The sequence below is a fragment of the Geotrypetes seraphini genome, chromosome 1 (assembly GCF_902459505.1).
Source record: "Geotrypetes seraphini chromosome 1, aGeoSer1.1, whole genome shotgun sequence".
Classification (NCBI taxonomy): domain Eukaryota; kingdom Metazoa; phylum Chordata; class Amphibia; order Gymnophiona; family Dermophiidae; genus Geotrypetes; species Geotrypetes seraphini.
In genome coordinates, this window is record NC_047084.1 from 373,623,278 (window position 1) to 373,639,190 (window position 15,913).

At 46.8% G+C, this 15,913-nt stretch overlaps 1 protein-coding gene across 2 annotated transcripts; it reads left to right on the forward strand.

The window, feature by feature from the left end:
- Positions 1 to 2,724: 2,724 nt before the first annotated feature.
- LOC117360586 (thymosin beta-10-like) lies at positions 2,725 to 4,047 on the forward strand. Of its 2 annotated transcripts, none has more exons than XM_033944591.1 (3): positions 2,725 to 2,878; positions 3,280 to 3,393; positions 3,566 to 4,047. In XM_033944591.1, exons 2-3 carry the CDS (start codon positions 3,294 to 3,296, stop codon positions 3,592 to 3,594), a joined length of 129 nt encoding a protein of 42 aa, XP_033800482.1. In that variant the 5' UTR covers positions 2,725 to 2,878; positions 3,280 to 3,293; the 3' UTR covers positions 3,595 to 4,047. The 2 variants fall into 2 exon arrangements, with proteins under 2 accessions (XP_033800482.1, XP_033800573.1); XM_033944682.1 differs by having other exon boundaries at positions 2,830 to 2,852.
- Positions 4,048 to 15,913: the final 11,866 nt, after the last annotated feature.

The window sequence follows — 15,913 nt, forward strand, 5'->3', positions numbered from 1 at the left end:
TGGGAAGACATGGGGCTTAGATTTATGCTTAATCATCAAAGAGGTAAAAAGCAGCTTAACGAAGATGGCCACTGATAGCTGGAGTTAAGACGCCATGGAGGTTATCATCTAACAACAGATTCTTCAATTTATACTTGGGGGGCTCATCTCGATGGTCTCTGTACTCAAGGCCATTGGTCCAGCACGGATCATCAATGTCACATCAATCTGTTGGAACTCAGAGCAATCTTCAATCCTCTCAAAGCTTTTCAACATCTTCTTCACAACCACATAGTCCTTGTTCGCACAGACAATCAAGTCGCCATGCATTATGTCAACAAGCAGGGAGGCACGGGCTCTCTCTCTCTGTGTCAAGAAACTCTGAAACTTTGGAATTGGGAAGTTCTTCACATCTTCCTCAGAGCTGTCTACATTCAAGGAAAGCAGAACTGCTTGGCGGCAAATTCAGCCATCTTCTACAACCTCACGAATGGACACTCAATTCCTCGCCCCTACATCAAGTGTTTGCTCAATGGGGAACTCCTCAGATAGACCTCTTTGCATCTCCCCACAACAACAAGCTGCCTCAGTTCTGCTCCAGTATATACTCTCCTCATCGCCTCGAGGCGGATGCTTTACTTCTGGAGTGGACAAATCAGTTTCTCTATGCGTTCCCTCCATTCCCTCTGATTCTCAAGACTCTTGTCAAGACGGAACGTGCCACCATGATTCTGATAGCTCCTCGGTGGCCCAGACAACCGTGGTACTCCCTTCTACTTCAACTCAGCATCAGGGAGCCTCTACTTCTGCCAGTTTTTCCCTCTCTGCTCACACAGAATCAAGGGTCTCTGCTTCATCCCAACCTGCAGTCTCTGCACTTAACAGCTTGGTACCTTTCAACCTAACTGCCTCTCTACAGTTCTCTTAATCTGTTCAAGACATTCTAGAAGCTTACAGGAAACCATCCACTAGGCAGTGTTACAACCAGAAATGGACTAGATTTTCTATTTGGTGTGCTACTCATCACAAGGAGCCACTGTCTACTTCCTTGTTTTCAGTTTTAAATTACCTGCTGCACTTATCTCAGTCTGGCCTCAAATCCACATCTATTCGAGTCCATCTCAGTGCCATTGCTGCTTTTCATCAGCCTATTAAAGGGAAACCTCTCTCCGCTCATCCTATGGTTTCCAGATTTATGAAAGGACTTTTCAATGTCAATCCACCTCTCAAGCTGCCTCTGGTGGTTTGGGACCTCAATCTGGTTCTTACTCACTTGATGAGACCTCCATTTGAACCAATAGATTTGGCTCATCTTAAATATCTCACTTGGAAAGTGGTATTTCTCATTGCGCTCACCTCAGCTAGACATGTCAGTGAACTACAAGCTTTAGTAGCAGATCCACCTTTTACAGTATTCCATCATGATAAGGTGGTCCTTTGTACTCAACCAAAATTCTTACCTAAAGTGGTTTCAAAATTTCATCTCAATCAATCCATCGTCCTTCCAGTGTTTTTTCCAAAGCCTCAGTCTCATCCTGGAGAAATAGCACTTAATACTCTGGACTGTAAATGTGCTTTGGCTTTCTACTTGTAATGCACTCATCCTCACAGAACATTGCCTCAACTCTTCATCTTCTTTGATCCAAATAGGTTGGGGTTTCCTGTTTCCAAGCGAACCATCTCCAACTGGATGGCTGCTTATATCTCTTTCTCAGGCTGGTCTCCCTCTGCAGGGTCGAGGCACGGGCCATAAGGTTAGAGCAATGGCGGCGTCTGTAGCTTTCCTCAGATCAACTCCTATTGAGGAAATCTGTAAGGCTGCCACTTGGTCCATATATTCACTTCTCGTTATTGTCTGGATACTTTTTCCAGAAGGGATGGCCATTTTGGCCAGTCAGTCTTACAACATTTATTCTCCTAAATTGCCAACACTCCCACCACCACATTCTGGTTAGCTCGGAGGTCACCCACATGTTGAGAATATGCTGCCTGCTTGTCCTGGGATAAAGAACAGTTACTTACCGTAACAGTTGTTATCCGGGGACAGCAAGCAGATATTCTCACAACCCACCCACCTCCCCTGCTTGGCTTCTTAGCTAGCTATCTGAACTGAGGAGACACGCGACTTGACTCGGGCGGGAAGGCACCTGAGCATGCATGGTGCAACACTCGCGAGCTTTTAAAGATCTTCAAACATGTCTGCTTGCGAGGCTGTCCACACATCACCCACATGTTGAGAATATCTGCCTGCTGTCCTTGGATAACAACTGTTACGGTAAGTAACTGTGCTTTATTGTACCTAACAGAAATCCTAAGTTTCTTGGATCTCAGCTTTTCTATGGCCCATTTGCTCTGCTGCTTGTCTCCAATGCATGCTGTTCTGGTCTTGTTATGAATTTCCATTGGTTCAGCTGGGGCACAATGGACCAATCACAAACGACCTCAGACTCCCTAAGGTCATTTGTGATTGGCTTGTTGTGCTGCAGCGGAACCAATTAAAAAAAAAATCAGGACGTTTGCCAGCAAACCCATTACCTGCCCAAAACAAGCCCAATTCCAGAAAAAATTATCCCAAAAACCTGCCACCCGCCAAAGCCCTTTATTTTCCGCCGTGGGGCTTAAAAACTAGCCCATTTTGGCGGGAAAACCGCCAAACTGGCAACACTGCGCTGGGTATGCAGCACTCGCTTCTGGCGCTTACCCACCAGAGCACGAGCCCCCTGCTCTAATTAGCCCCCTTTCCTGGAATCTCGCCCAATGAGGTAAACGCCCGTGACGTCACAATCAGCGGCAGGGCAGGGAGAGTGTATAAAAGGGCAGGGCGCGGCAGTGGTTCCATTGTTCTTCAATTGAGATACGTGGTCTGAACGCACGTGAGTTTTGCAGCTGCTGTGCTCGGGTAAGACAGCTGCTTTGTGAGGGTTTTTCCTCCCTTTTTGTTGGCTTGTGTGTATGTTTCAACTTTCTGCTTAAACGATATTTAGGTTCAGGTTGGATATGATTATGCTGGGCTCATCTGTAAGGATGTGTTAAGTAGTGTGAATAAGGTTAGTTTAGTTTTTAATAAAACCACTGAAGAGTTAACGGCCGGCAAGAGAAAGCTTGTTGCACATGTGGTTAAACATCTGTTTCCGTGGCTTTCCTAAGTGTGGGGGTCTTAAAGCGTCTCGCTTTAAAATGCGAGCTAAAGATTTAGCTTTTAAATTCTTGATTAATTTGGGTACCCCCGTGATGGTGGGATATTACTAAGAAGCCGGAATTCATTTAGCCTTGGAAATAGCAACTGCCTTTGTCTCTTAGATAATTTGGTGAAAATGGGAGATAAGCCTGATCTGAAAGAAATCCAGAGTTTCGACAAAGACAAGCTAAAGAAAACGGAAACGCAAGAGAAGAATACTCTACCTACTCAAGAAAGTAAGTCTTATTTAAAACTCCAGCTTGTAGTTCCCTTTTTTATGGTCTACTCCCTATTTCATTTTTTTCTTCTTAATCATAAGCTTACAAGTCACAACTATTACTTATAAATTAAGGTTTCTAGTTCATTTGGCTAACTGGATGACTGACTGACTGTCTTTATTTATTTTAGCAATTGATCAGGAAAAAGAGAAGGACTGAGCAAGATGGCCCTTTTTACCTTGTATGACTGACTTGGTCTGTTATGGCCTGCACTGTGAAGAGTGAATAGGAGTAACTGAAATAAGCCATGAAATATTACAGGAACTGGATGTGTGCTCCCTTGGAATTTGATAACAAATTAATAAATGCTCAATAAAATAACTTTGCTCCACTTTTTTTTCCACCCCCATTAAATGTACCTATGCATATTAATCCATCTGGGTTTAAGAAAACAGTTAGTGGAGTTACTGTTGGCTTCTGTTAACAAGGTATTTCAACTTCTCAATGCCAAATAAGGACAATAAGCAAGGACTAAACAGGCAATCTGGTCTTTTATTTTTCTTTTCCATGGTAGCCTTGTACTGAATTTGCCAGGTGGCTGAAAGCCTGCATTGAGAGCTAATGCTAGATGTTTCTATAGAATTTCCCTATTAAGCATAGTCAAGTCTTGAAATAACAAGCTTAAGCTAGCTTGTCTATTCTCAAACTACCAAGTAAGTTTGGTTTACCCGAACTCTTACATGGATTCATTTTGAAGTGAGCAATCCCTGTTAGTGTGGTGTATTATAGCAGTGGTTCCCAACCCTGTCTTGGAGGACCACCAGTCAGTCAGGTTTTCAGGATAGCCCTAATGGATATGCATGAGAGATTTACATATAATGGAGATGATAGGCATGCAGATCTCAATGCATATTCATTAGGGCTATCCTGAAAACCTGACTGGCTTGTGGTCCTCCAGGATAGGGTTGGGAACCACTGTATTAGAGGATATGAGGGTACTAATGATTTCTTCAGATGGTGTTCGTAAGTTGCTATGATAACCTACAGAAGCCCTAGTTTCCACTGACACTACCTGATCTTATGGTGAAGGATACTCCCTTTCAAATTATGCTTGGAGTTCATTTTGTATAGTAAATCATGGTTAACTGATCAGCCTTTTACAATCCTGGATGGGTTTGGATAGTGATGCATATAGTCTGTAAACTCTGCACTATGCTACAGCCCTTACTAAAAGTCCAATAGCTACTGCCAGGGATCCCTAAAGTCCCTCCTTGAGAGCTAAATCTAGTTGGGTTTTCAGTATTTCCCCAAACAATGTGCATGCACTGCTTTCAATGCATATTCATGGGGGAAATCATGAAAACTTGCCTGGATTCAGTCCTCAACAAGGGACTTTGGGGACCCCTGGCTACTGCTGTTCAAGTGATACCACAAGTGTAGCTACTAATGTTTACTTGCATAGACAGGTTTGGGAAAACATGCCTAAAATCATGCTTAATAAAATTCATAAGCTACAGAGGCAGCCATTTGGGATATTGGAATCCAACTTTGAAGGATAAGCCTACCATATATCCAATAGAGGAGCAGCCAATGGGCTGCTGAAGACCCCCCCCCCCCCTAATACTAAGTAAACTAGTTTATAAAATGGGTCTAGTGCAGGGGTGTCCAACCTTTTGGCAGAGAAAAATGTTTCTGGGGCCGCACAAACGCTGCAGCAAGATTGAGGAGGGAGCCAGCAAGATGGTAAACACCCGTGGGCAGCAGAGAAACACTGCATCACCCTCGACCGGGGCTGCACAAAATACTTCACAGGGCCGCAGATTAGACACCCCTGGTTTAGTGAGTGGTAACCTGTATTGAAATATTGATATTCCCAATCTTTGGTAGTTAGTAGCAATGTAGCTAACTGGTCTGAAAGTAGGGGTTTGTTTATTTTTTTTGGAGGGGGTGGTGGTATAAATCTGTGCCCCCATTGTAAACTTGCTCATTAGTTGAGGCAATTTAGAGAGGCTGACTTTAGAAGGTATAGGATGTGCACTGAGACCAGAGGTGCTGAAGAGGTAGTAAGGGCAGTGGTAAAGAAGCATCCCAGTTTAATTTTCTGTCAAGCTGAAGGGGTTGTGTATTTGGGAGAAGACTGAAGTTCTTCTATAAAAGGGGAGCTTAAGTATTTATCTAATAGAATGCCAATAGAGATTGAATTGTTAGTGCTGCAAGGCCAAGCATATTTTAGTATGGACAAAAGCAATTAGAGCAGGAAGGAGAAAATGGGATTGGACAGGCCTGGACTTAAATGGTAAGGGGATAACAATTTGGCTATATAAAGCTGTTTAGCAGAGCAAATACTAATTTAATACATTTTTGTATGTGTGGTTTTACAGATCACTCATGCCAGAATATTACAACTGCAGCAAATTGGCAGACTTCACATTACAATGCAAATTACCCTTTTGGTAACTTTTTTTTAAAGGGTATCTCTGACATACATACACCTATACTACACAAGTCAAATTAGCTGGAGGTTATTAAACAAATGTTTTACTAGGCATTCAAGTATTAAAAAACAAACTAGGCAGTCTATGTCCTATTGCATAAACTAAAGATTGTGGTTCTTGCCTATAGGTAGAGTAGAGCTGCAAATTCCAATGTACTACTGTAACTGCTTTCAGGCAAAAAGCATACTAGTTTTGGTTTTGAGATACTTTATCCTTTTATATAGCTAGAAGGGGTGAAGCAATCCTGAGCGTTAACTGTTTAATGATAGTATAGATAAAATAAAAAATAGATGGCTAGGATTCTTGATTCCGAGTCTTGTTCTTTATTTATTTTAAAGATTTAGGACAAATTTCTGGAGGGTATCTTTTACTGGTTTCTAGCCAGGTTACAATTACAACTTAGTCTTATACCCTACAATTGTCCCTGTGGGGTTCAATGCAACTTACAAAAAAATGATAAGAGTAGGCAATTACAAATGAAACAACCAATTTCTCATCTTGGGAATAAAAAATGCTTTAAAGATTTTATAAAAACATCATAATTGCAAGTCTTCCTAAATCTTTTTGGAACTTTATTACATATCTTGCAAAATAGTTGAACAAAAATTTCAGACGAGGCAGGGGCTTTTAAAAGTGTCTTGAAGAATTTGACTTATCAGATTGATAACTTCTTCTAGACTGGAGTCTCCCCATATAAAATAAGAATTATACACTGCTTAAAAATGAACTTAGCTTCTGTTGTAAGTCAGGGATGCTCTGAGGAGGGGCCTGAGGCTCTGATTGACCCAGGTTGTTTTAAGGCTTCTCCTATGGGTGGGGCCTTAGGCATCTGGGCCAATCAGAGCCTTAGGCTCCTCCCCAGTGCATCCCAAGATCTTCTGTCTCACATCTTTGTTGTTTTGCTGCTTCCTAATTACATGCAGACAGTTAAGCATTAGCTTACAGCATTTCCGCTTATAGGCACATGAGAATTGTTAAGTGGAAAGAGGACAGCCCTATAACAAAAAGGAAATAGAGCGCTAACCCAGGGCTGGATTAATGGATAGGCCTAGGAGGCACGTGCCTGGGACCCGAGCTTGCCAGGGGGGCCTGCTGAAGAAAGAACAAGATGACTCAGCTTTGGGGGGGGGTTCAAACGGCTATGGGCCCCTGGGAAAGATCGACAACGCGGCCCAGTGCCAGTGTACCATTTTGGTTCTATGCAAGCTCCAAACATCTCTGAACAAATCCCCCCTTCCTTCCCTTCACACCTACTTGCCCAGGACTTTAACTCTGAACCCTTTCCATATGTATATAAAAGTGTTCAAATGCATTGTAAAGCAGTAATACTATCCGAAACAAGTCTATATTAATAACTAAGTTTGCAACTCCTCTCAATTGCCTCACTTTATGTTGTCCAGCTTTAATCCATATGTAGGTATAAACAACTAAATCTGTATCTCCTCTGGTACATTCCACTCCATGTATTTTAATTTGTAACAAAACAACGAGGCAAGCGATCCACCAAAGAATCCAACCTGGAACAAAAGAAGATTGGCTGACAATAAGGAGATTCAAATCAAGTTTATTCAAGGTGCTCCCAGGAACCATGCCTGATGCATTTTGCCAAATAAGGCTGGTCAATGCTAACAGAAAACCATGTCTTTCATACACACAGAACACAGAATCACCCTCCCCCAGTATGGAATAAGTAATCACAAACTAACCCCCCCCCTCCTTTTTTTTTTTTTACAAAAGCACGGAAGAGGTTTTTAGCGCTGGCTGGCGGGCTGAATGTTCTGCACTGTTCTGACGATCATAGGAATTCTATGACCATCAGAGCAGTGCAGAGCATTCAGGATACTGGCTTGTGCTACAAACCGAAGGAAAGGTATAGTTTAGGGGGTGAAGAAACAGTAGTGCATATCCCCCAATACTGAACAAAATATAAAGATTTACATTTGAAACAAGAGAAACAACAAATCATTTTACAAATTAACAAATAAAAATAAAATTAAAAAATGGAAAATAAGATTCCATTTTATTGGACTAATAATTTTTAAATTAGCTTTAACAGAGGTCAGTAAAGTATACTGCTGTTACAGTATCCTGTCCTGACCTGGGTAAGAATTTGGTCTCTGAAAATTAGTCAAAAATGTATTAAAATTAGTCAAATAAAAGGATCGCCATTTCTATTTCTAATCATTTATCAAAACAGCTACAATACTACTTTATCCTAAAGCAATTAAATTAAAAAATTTGAATTTTTTTTCTACCTTTGTTATGTGATTTCTGCTTTCCTCATCTTCATGTCATTCTCTTCCTTCCATCTAGTGTCTGCCCCTTCCAGAAAATATCTACCTCCTTCTGCCATCTTTCCTCCTGCCCCCCCCCCTTTTGGTTTGGCATCTGTCATGTTCCCCTCATGGTCTGACATCTCTCTCCTCCCATCTCTACTTCCCTCCCCCCTGTGGTTTTTTAGTATCTCTCTTCTCATTTCCTCCACTCAGATCTGATATCTCTGTCTCCTCCATTCTCTGGCATCTCTCTCTCCTTGTCTTCTCTAGTCTTCCTTCTCTATTTTCTGCCTCCGTCTACATTAAATTCTTTCTTACTATTCAGTCCTCAGTTTCCCTCTTTTCACTGTGTCTACTCACAGCTTGCCACCTCTTTCCTTCACCCCTCCACTATCTCACTAACTCTATGTTCTTCCCCCATCTAGCATGTGGGAAAACAGCAGCAGTGGTGAGGAGGTGAGGGCTCCTCACTGCTGCTGCTGCTGCTTTCCCATATACAGCTGACACTGATGGCACAAGTTCTCCCCACTTCCATCATCTGCCCCTTATCTCTTCTCCCCACTTCCATCAACTGCCCCCTTCTCTAGTCCCCACTTTGTGGGAGCTGGAGTACTATGCAAGCCATATATTCTGAAGAAGCCAGTGGGTAAAATGAATGAAGAGCTGGCGCTGGAGAAGTGGCTGCAGAATGTCAGCAGCAGTCAGCTCAACTCTGCCAAGAAGCCACCAAAGAAAGCTTATGAGAAGACTGAGACAGCTCAGTAAGTAATGGTGTCCCAGCAGCAGCTCCTCTTCTAACACCACCAGCAGCTCCAGTTCTAGCAGCTGTGACATCAGTGACTCTGATAAGGGTTAAAACAGGACTTGCGATGGAGGTTATCGGTGTGGGGTGGGGCAGAAAAGATTAAGATTTGTCTCTGCGGAATCAGCCCATGCATGGACCAGACTGAGACTTTGTCTGCCCTGCAGGAAGGACTGCACAAGTTAACCAAAAGGCACGAAGAAAGCAGTATTAGCGAGACTGAGCAACAGGCATTGTATAAGATGCCTCTCCCAGGGAGTAAACATAGTGGCCATGCTTCTCTGTTGTAAATAAAAGTACAGGCTTACTGATCCCTTCCCACCGGAAGCATGAGGAAAGACTTTGGACACTACTGAGATGGCATAATAATGAGGGGGTTGTTTTTGCTTCAAGAATTCTATGATCTAGGGGCTTGAATCCCAGATAACGAGGCCTGCAAAAGCTGTTCGGTCTGCAACAGGATAGTACACGCATTACAACGCGGTCCCCACATAGGTGGAAACCATCCATTCTGTTGAAAGCGGTGCTGCTGCTTTTCCTAAGCTGCCTTCTGAAGCAAACTGCCCAGGTGGAAACAGGAAGCTGCGTCAGAGGGGGAGTTTTAGGATGACCACCACTTGCAACAGAATGGAGCCGCATTGTAGATCTTTCCCGGGGGGGGGAGGGGCACATTGCAGATCTTTCCCGGGGGCCCATTGCCGTTTTTAAAAAAAACCCCAAAGCTGAGTCATCTTGTTACTTCTTTCTTCAGCGGGCCCCCCTGGCAAGTTTGGGCTCTAGGCAAATGCCTCCTAGGCCTATCCATTAATCCAGCCCTGGGGATGGCAGAATGAACTCTGGTGGGGGGGGGGGGGGGCGCTGGTGTGCCTCAGGCTCTGGGAGCTAGATTGATTGTTGCATGTGTGGAGGAGGAGAGTGGCTGCTGCCATGCTCATATGCAGGATCTCCGTGGTGGGCTGAGGGGAGATGGAACGGCAACATTGTGTGCTTTGCCAGCAGCAGATTGGGCCTTGCAGCAGAGGTGAGGGCGTTCTGTCAGTGTGGAATCAACAGATGAAGGGGCCCCTGCAGTAGCATAACAATCAAAACACAACAAAAAATAAAACAACAAAATAGAATAAAATATAAAAGTGAGTGTACTAATTGCAGTGCGGATTACTCCGTGTGGCACATGCATGCGGATCTTGTTCCAGTCTGCAGGTGGGAGAGCGGGGCAGGAGTCTGAGGGGGCCTTTGCCCTTGTGTGGTTGTTTGCTTCAGTGTAGGCCTGTGGGCTGGCTTGGAACAGGGAGTGGGAATGGCCCGAATGGAGGGAGGATGGTCATGGGGGGGGGGGCAGTTGGCCCAGGGATGGGGCATAGGTTTCCAACTAGTGCACAGAAACTGTTGCTGCTGTCTTTCTGTTTTCTTTTCAGGTCCAGTTGCAGCAACCTCTGTGGCTAGTCACTGCTTCTGTGCCAGGCAGTGCCCAGTAACGTCAGAGCTGCTGGTGCCTATGACCCTGGGTGGAGCAGCGTGTGGCGGTGGTTGGCAGACATGTTGGTTGCTGTGGATGGCACCATTTTTCACTCTCGGTACTGGGATTAGGGGAGCAAGGTGGCTGCTGCCAGGGTGCCACTGGTTCGGTGACATGTCCCTTTTGCCAACTGACCGCAGGATGTGTGTGGTGGCTGTTCTGTGGCAGCTAATGGGGCACTACTGGGGCATGGTTCCCCCTGGGGGGTAGTACCAGGTGGTTCTGTGGACTCCCTGTGGGATCAGGACCGTGGTGGTTTTGTGGACTCCCTGTGGGGGCAGGACTGGGAAGGTTCTATGGACCCCCGGGGGGGGGCAGGACCAGGGGAGTGGTTCTGTGGACTCCCTGGGGGCAGGACCAAGGATGGTTCTGTGGACCCCCTGGGGGTGGCAGGACTAGGGCAGTACTATGGTTTCCCTGGGTGGACAAGACTAGATGGGTCCACAGTAACTCTGAGAAAGGACTTGGTTGTTCAATAGTGGGTAAGCAAGGGGCTGGTGGCTCCACATGGAGGCGGGGTGGCTTAGAGCTGCCCTTGAGCCTTAGCTGGCATGGTGGGGCTCATGCTGAATTTGGGGGGGTTCTTGTTGTTTGTTTGTTATCTAGTTGTGCTCATGGTCACTCTTCTTGGTCTCTTACGGTGGTAAGCTTTTCCCTTTGGCCACTTCTTCATGGTGTTTTCACTTACAGTCTTAAGGTTTTGGTCTTAAGGTTAACAGAGGCGGTGCTTCTCAGGGGGGCCACCTTTGCACTGAGGGTGCAGTGCAGTTCTAGTCTGGGAGGGTTGCACTAAATTTCAAGGAGTGCTATGGCATGGACTGGTCCTCTTTGGACAACCCAACCGGTGGCAGTTACCTTGGGATGGGTAGCTGGCGGGGCTGGTGGAGAGCTGGTGGGGCTGTAAGCAACCCTGGAGTGGGGAGCTTTGGACTTAGCTCGGTGGACAAGGTTGCTCATAGAGGGACTCATCTGGGGTTACGCCAACCATTCGCACTATAGCCCCGGGTGTCTGTGGAGTGATCTTGTTCACAGAACTTTGCTGGTTTCTCCATATACCTGTTTATCATGTGGTCTATCATGGTTGAGTGACTTTTCAATGGCAGTTTCAAGCAGGTCGGTGCTAGGTAGGGAACATCTACTGAAGGTACTGGCTGAATGACTTGATCCAGCTAGACTTGGGGTTTCAGCCTTCAGGTCCTAATGTTATTGCCTCTGGATTTTGCAGCATGCAGGGCATGGGTTGGGGAAGTAGAGCTGGAGCTCAGGCTTGCAGCTGCTTTAATGTATGTTGGCTATGGCCAGGGATTGCATGGGGCAGATATGACTGGCACGGCCCTTTCTGGTGGCAGACCAGTTTGGCACCCTATAGGCTATGAATTTTCTAATCTTGCGGGAGTCGTGGGTGGATTTTGCTGCGTAGGGTTCAGCAAGGGGGGGATGGGTCGTGCTGCGGGTCTGTGGGTAGTCTTAGGTGCATCAGCTTGTTGAAGACAAGTTTAGTGGTTGGGTATCAGCATTAGCTTCTGGCAGGCGCTGTGGGCTTCCAGTTGGGAGTGGGCTTGGTCAGCTGCAAATTCTCTGGGTTTCTATTTAGGGTCTTAGGAAGGTTTGGACTTGTGGATGGGGCGTCTTTGTTTGTGCAGTGGATGGTGTGTTGGGAGTACAGTCAACTCCGCTTAAGTGTACGGCCTTCGGACCGGATCGCCACATGTGGTTAAACGGAGTGTGTGCTTAATAGGAGTATGATTTGTCAGTCATGAAATAACAGTACACTATAGTCAAATGCAATAAAACTTTTATTCAACCAAAAACATGCTGAATAGAAAGTAATATGGTACAGTTGTAGAAACGTACTGTTTAGTCTAATGCAATAAAACTTTTTTTAAACCATAAACACACGACAGTACAGTACTTGTAGTTGTCAACCATGCCAACATTCTACATTTTACTATAATAATCATTCATTATTTTCTACACGCAGATTGCACAATTCAGGCTATGTATCTGACTACTGATGCTGTAAAACTGTCCATAGTCATGATAGCCATTAACATCGGGATCTGGATGTGCCCCTTTGCTCCCTGACTAACCACCCCTACCCCACCGATGTTACCCTGATACACCTCCTACCTTTTAATAAAAACACGCCAAACAACTTTTGGGAATTAGCCGCAGCTCTGTTTATTAATAAAATTAACATATTATAATTTCCATCAAACAGTGATTAACATAAATCCAAGAGCTCCTCCTGAGCTACCCCAACAACAAACTTTCAGTGCCCTCGACCCTGCCACCTCAACAAGGGTCAGAGGGGTGGCATGTCCCTCATGCCCCTTTATCCGGGTCACCTGACCCCCCGGGCACGGCACCCCGCCAGCCCACCGCTCATCACCCGATGAGCCCAATGACCGAATAGCTCGGGAGATCCGCCATAGGCCTGTGTACGCACAGGCCCCCCCCCGGCAACAGAGCAGCGGCTAACCCAAACCCAAAACACGCTCGCAACCCACCGCAAAATCATCCAAGAGCAGATCCCACCCAATGTCAGACAAATGCACTCTATCTGTGTGAAAGAGCCCTCCACAACCCACATCAACCCATCCATGTAACAGCTGCTCACCACCCTGCGACTCAACCCACTTCCCCACCTGACGGTTAAACTTAGACAAACCACGGGTCCACCGCCGGGACGCAAGACGCCGTGGACGCGGAATAACATCCGACCATAAAACACGCGTACCTGGAAACCAAGCAAAAAGAACCCGCAGATCATCCTTAATGATGTTAACTAACTGTCTAGCCGTCATAGAATCGACATCATTACCCCCCAAGTGAATAATGAGCACATCCGGACGACGAGGGCCAGCTCGCAAAGGTGACAAAAACGGCAAAAGCTGATGCCATCTCATGCCGTGCTGCCCCCACCAAGATACCCGCACACCCATATGACCAAGCCCAAGATGTCGACCTCCAGGGCGCAACAAAGCCCTCTCTCCAGCCCAATGCACAAAGGAATGCCTGATTATCCACACAGAACAGCTCCGACCAGCACCTGAAAAACAAAACAAATTGGCCACATACAGAACAGACTCACCCCCCCGTCCCCAATACAATCACTGACCCACCGAACCACGCCCACGCCCTCTAGCCGAACACGATGGCCTAATGTAGCCGCGGAAAGCCCCAGACACCCATCGCCCCAACCGCCGGATACCCGCCTCCGACATACCAGCAGCACAAGCGCTGGTGGCGGCACCAATATGAAAGGAGTGAGTGCCGTAGCTCCTAGGCTCCTCGCCGCAGCGCATCAAAGCCAGGCGCAGCACCGCCAAGAACGGAAACCTAGAGAGAGGGACCCCATCCACATGCACAAATAAGACAGGAGAAACCGCAACCCGCACCAGTAAAAAAGCCCTCAAACAAGACACTGGACAAGAAACACAACCTTCCACCTGGCGGAGAACCAACCACTGGCCACGCCCGACCTGATCCGTCTTAGAGCTAGCCACACAGATTCTTGCCTCACTGGCGCCCAGCTCCACATGTTCAACCAACAAACCACGCCCCCTTGCCATATCGGCTGTACTAACTAACAATTCCCCCACGCGCAATGCCCCAAAAAAGGCTAGAGAAAAAGCCGCCCGAAAAAGAACCGCCTCGTAAGGAGAGCGAGCCAAATCGGGCAAAACTGACAAAAGTCGAACAAGCAAGTCATGCCGAATAGGCAAACGAGAATCCGGCTTAGGAGGGGCCACCCTTCCTAATGCACGCAGCAGGCGTTGGACAAGAAAACCCGAGGAAGGGCAGTTCCAACCCAAAGCCCGACAGAAGAAGGCAAACCCCGCCAACCTCCCCTGCACTACCTGTCTAGATACCCCAGACCTGCCTGAATCCAGCACAAAATCCTCAAGAAAGGACTCGGCCACATCTCCTGGAACCCAACCCCTGCCGACCAAAAAGGTAAAAACCACACGGAAACCGGCTGAGTAATGCGACCAGGTAGTCGGTGCTACCGACAGGCGGAGCATTTCCCACACTCCTTCTCGACCAGGCTCCACAAATGCTCCGGCATTGCCAAACCTTCCTCCTGGGCCTCCGGCGCCAGTCGACGAAACTGCGAAAAATGGAAATGAGAGAGAGCATCAGCTATGCCATTCTGCAGACCGGGCACATGCCGCGCTCTAATAAAAACATTAAGACGCAGGCAATGCAAAACCAACACTCTCACCAACACATTCACCGACAGGCAGTGCGCAACCTGTCTGTTCACCACCTCCACCACCCCCAGATTATCGCACCAAAACACTACCCGCCGATCCCTCAATTTGTCGGGCCACAATTCACAGGCCACAATGAACGGAAATAACTCCAAGAGCGTGACATTACGCGTGATACCCTGAGCCACCCAAAATTGGGGCCACCGCTCGGCACACCAGGCGCCCTGACAGTAAAGGCCAAAGCCCACACCTCCAGCCGCGTCAGAAAACAGCTCCAAGTCCCCATTAGACACCTCCGGAGCCTGCATAGGCAAGCAGCCATTAAAGTCGCGCAAAAAACAAGACCACATGCGCAGATCCGCCCGCACCCCAGCCGACAGACGCAAAAAATGACGCCTATCCCGGACACCGGCCGTGGAAGCCGCCAACCGACGCGAAAAGGCACGACCCATGGGCAAAACCCGACAAGCAAAATTAAGAGAGCCAATCAAAGACTGAACCATGTGCAAAGTAGATTTTGGAGCAGATAACACACACTCAATAAGATCAAGCAATTGCCGGACCTTAACCGACGGCAAACGAGTCACCAATGCCTCGGAATCCAACTCGATCCCCAGAAAAACCAGAGACGAAACTGGACCCTCAGACTTGTCCTGCGCCAACGGAATCCCAAATTCCACGGCCATTGCTTCAAAAACCCCCTTAAGGCGCCCACAATCATCCGAATCACCAGAGCCTATGAACAAAAAATCGTCAAAATAGTGAACCACGGCATCCAGCCCAGAACGCTGAACCACCACCCAATGCAGGAACGTGCTGAACATCTCAAAATAAGCACATGAGATGGAACAACCCATCGGTAAACAGCGATCATAAAAGTAAGCACCCTCGAAACGAAATCCCAACAAAGGGTAAGACTGAGGATGGACTGGCAATAACCGGAAAGCCGATTGAATATCGACCTTCGCCAACAGTGCACCGCGGCCAGCCCTGAGAATAAGCCGCAAAGCACAATCAACCGAGGAATACCGCACGGTACACAAATCCCGCGGGATGCCATCGTTCACAGAAAACCCAACAGGCCGGGATAAATTGTGGATAAGGCGGAACTTACCTGGTTCCTTCTTAGGAACAACCACCAGCGGAGACACCATCATGACCGGAAACGGCCGCTCACGGAAAGGACCGGCAATCCGCCCTAAACGCAATTCCTCCTCCAATTTGCTACGAAC

Excerpts from the sequence above, each read along its gene's own strand:
- LOC117360586 (XM_033944591.1), top strand. The coding sequence starts at position 3,294 with ATGGGAGATAAGCCTGATCTGAAAGAAATCCAGAGTTTCGACAAAGAC. Across the intron at positions 3,394-3,565 it reads TACTCTACCTACTCAAGAAA|CAATTGATCAGGAAAAAGAG; the intron begins GTAAGTCTTATT and ends TATTTATTTTAG.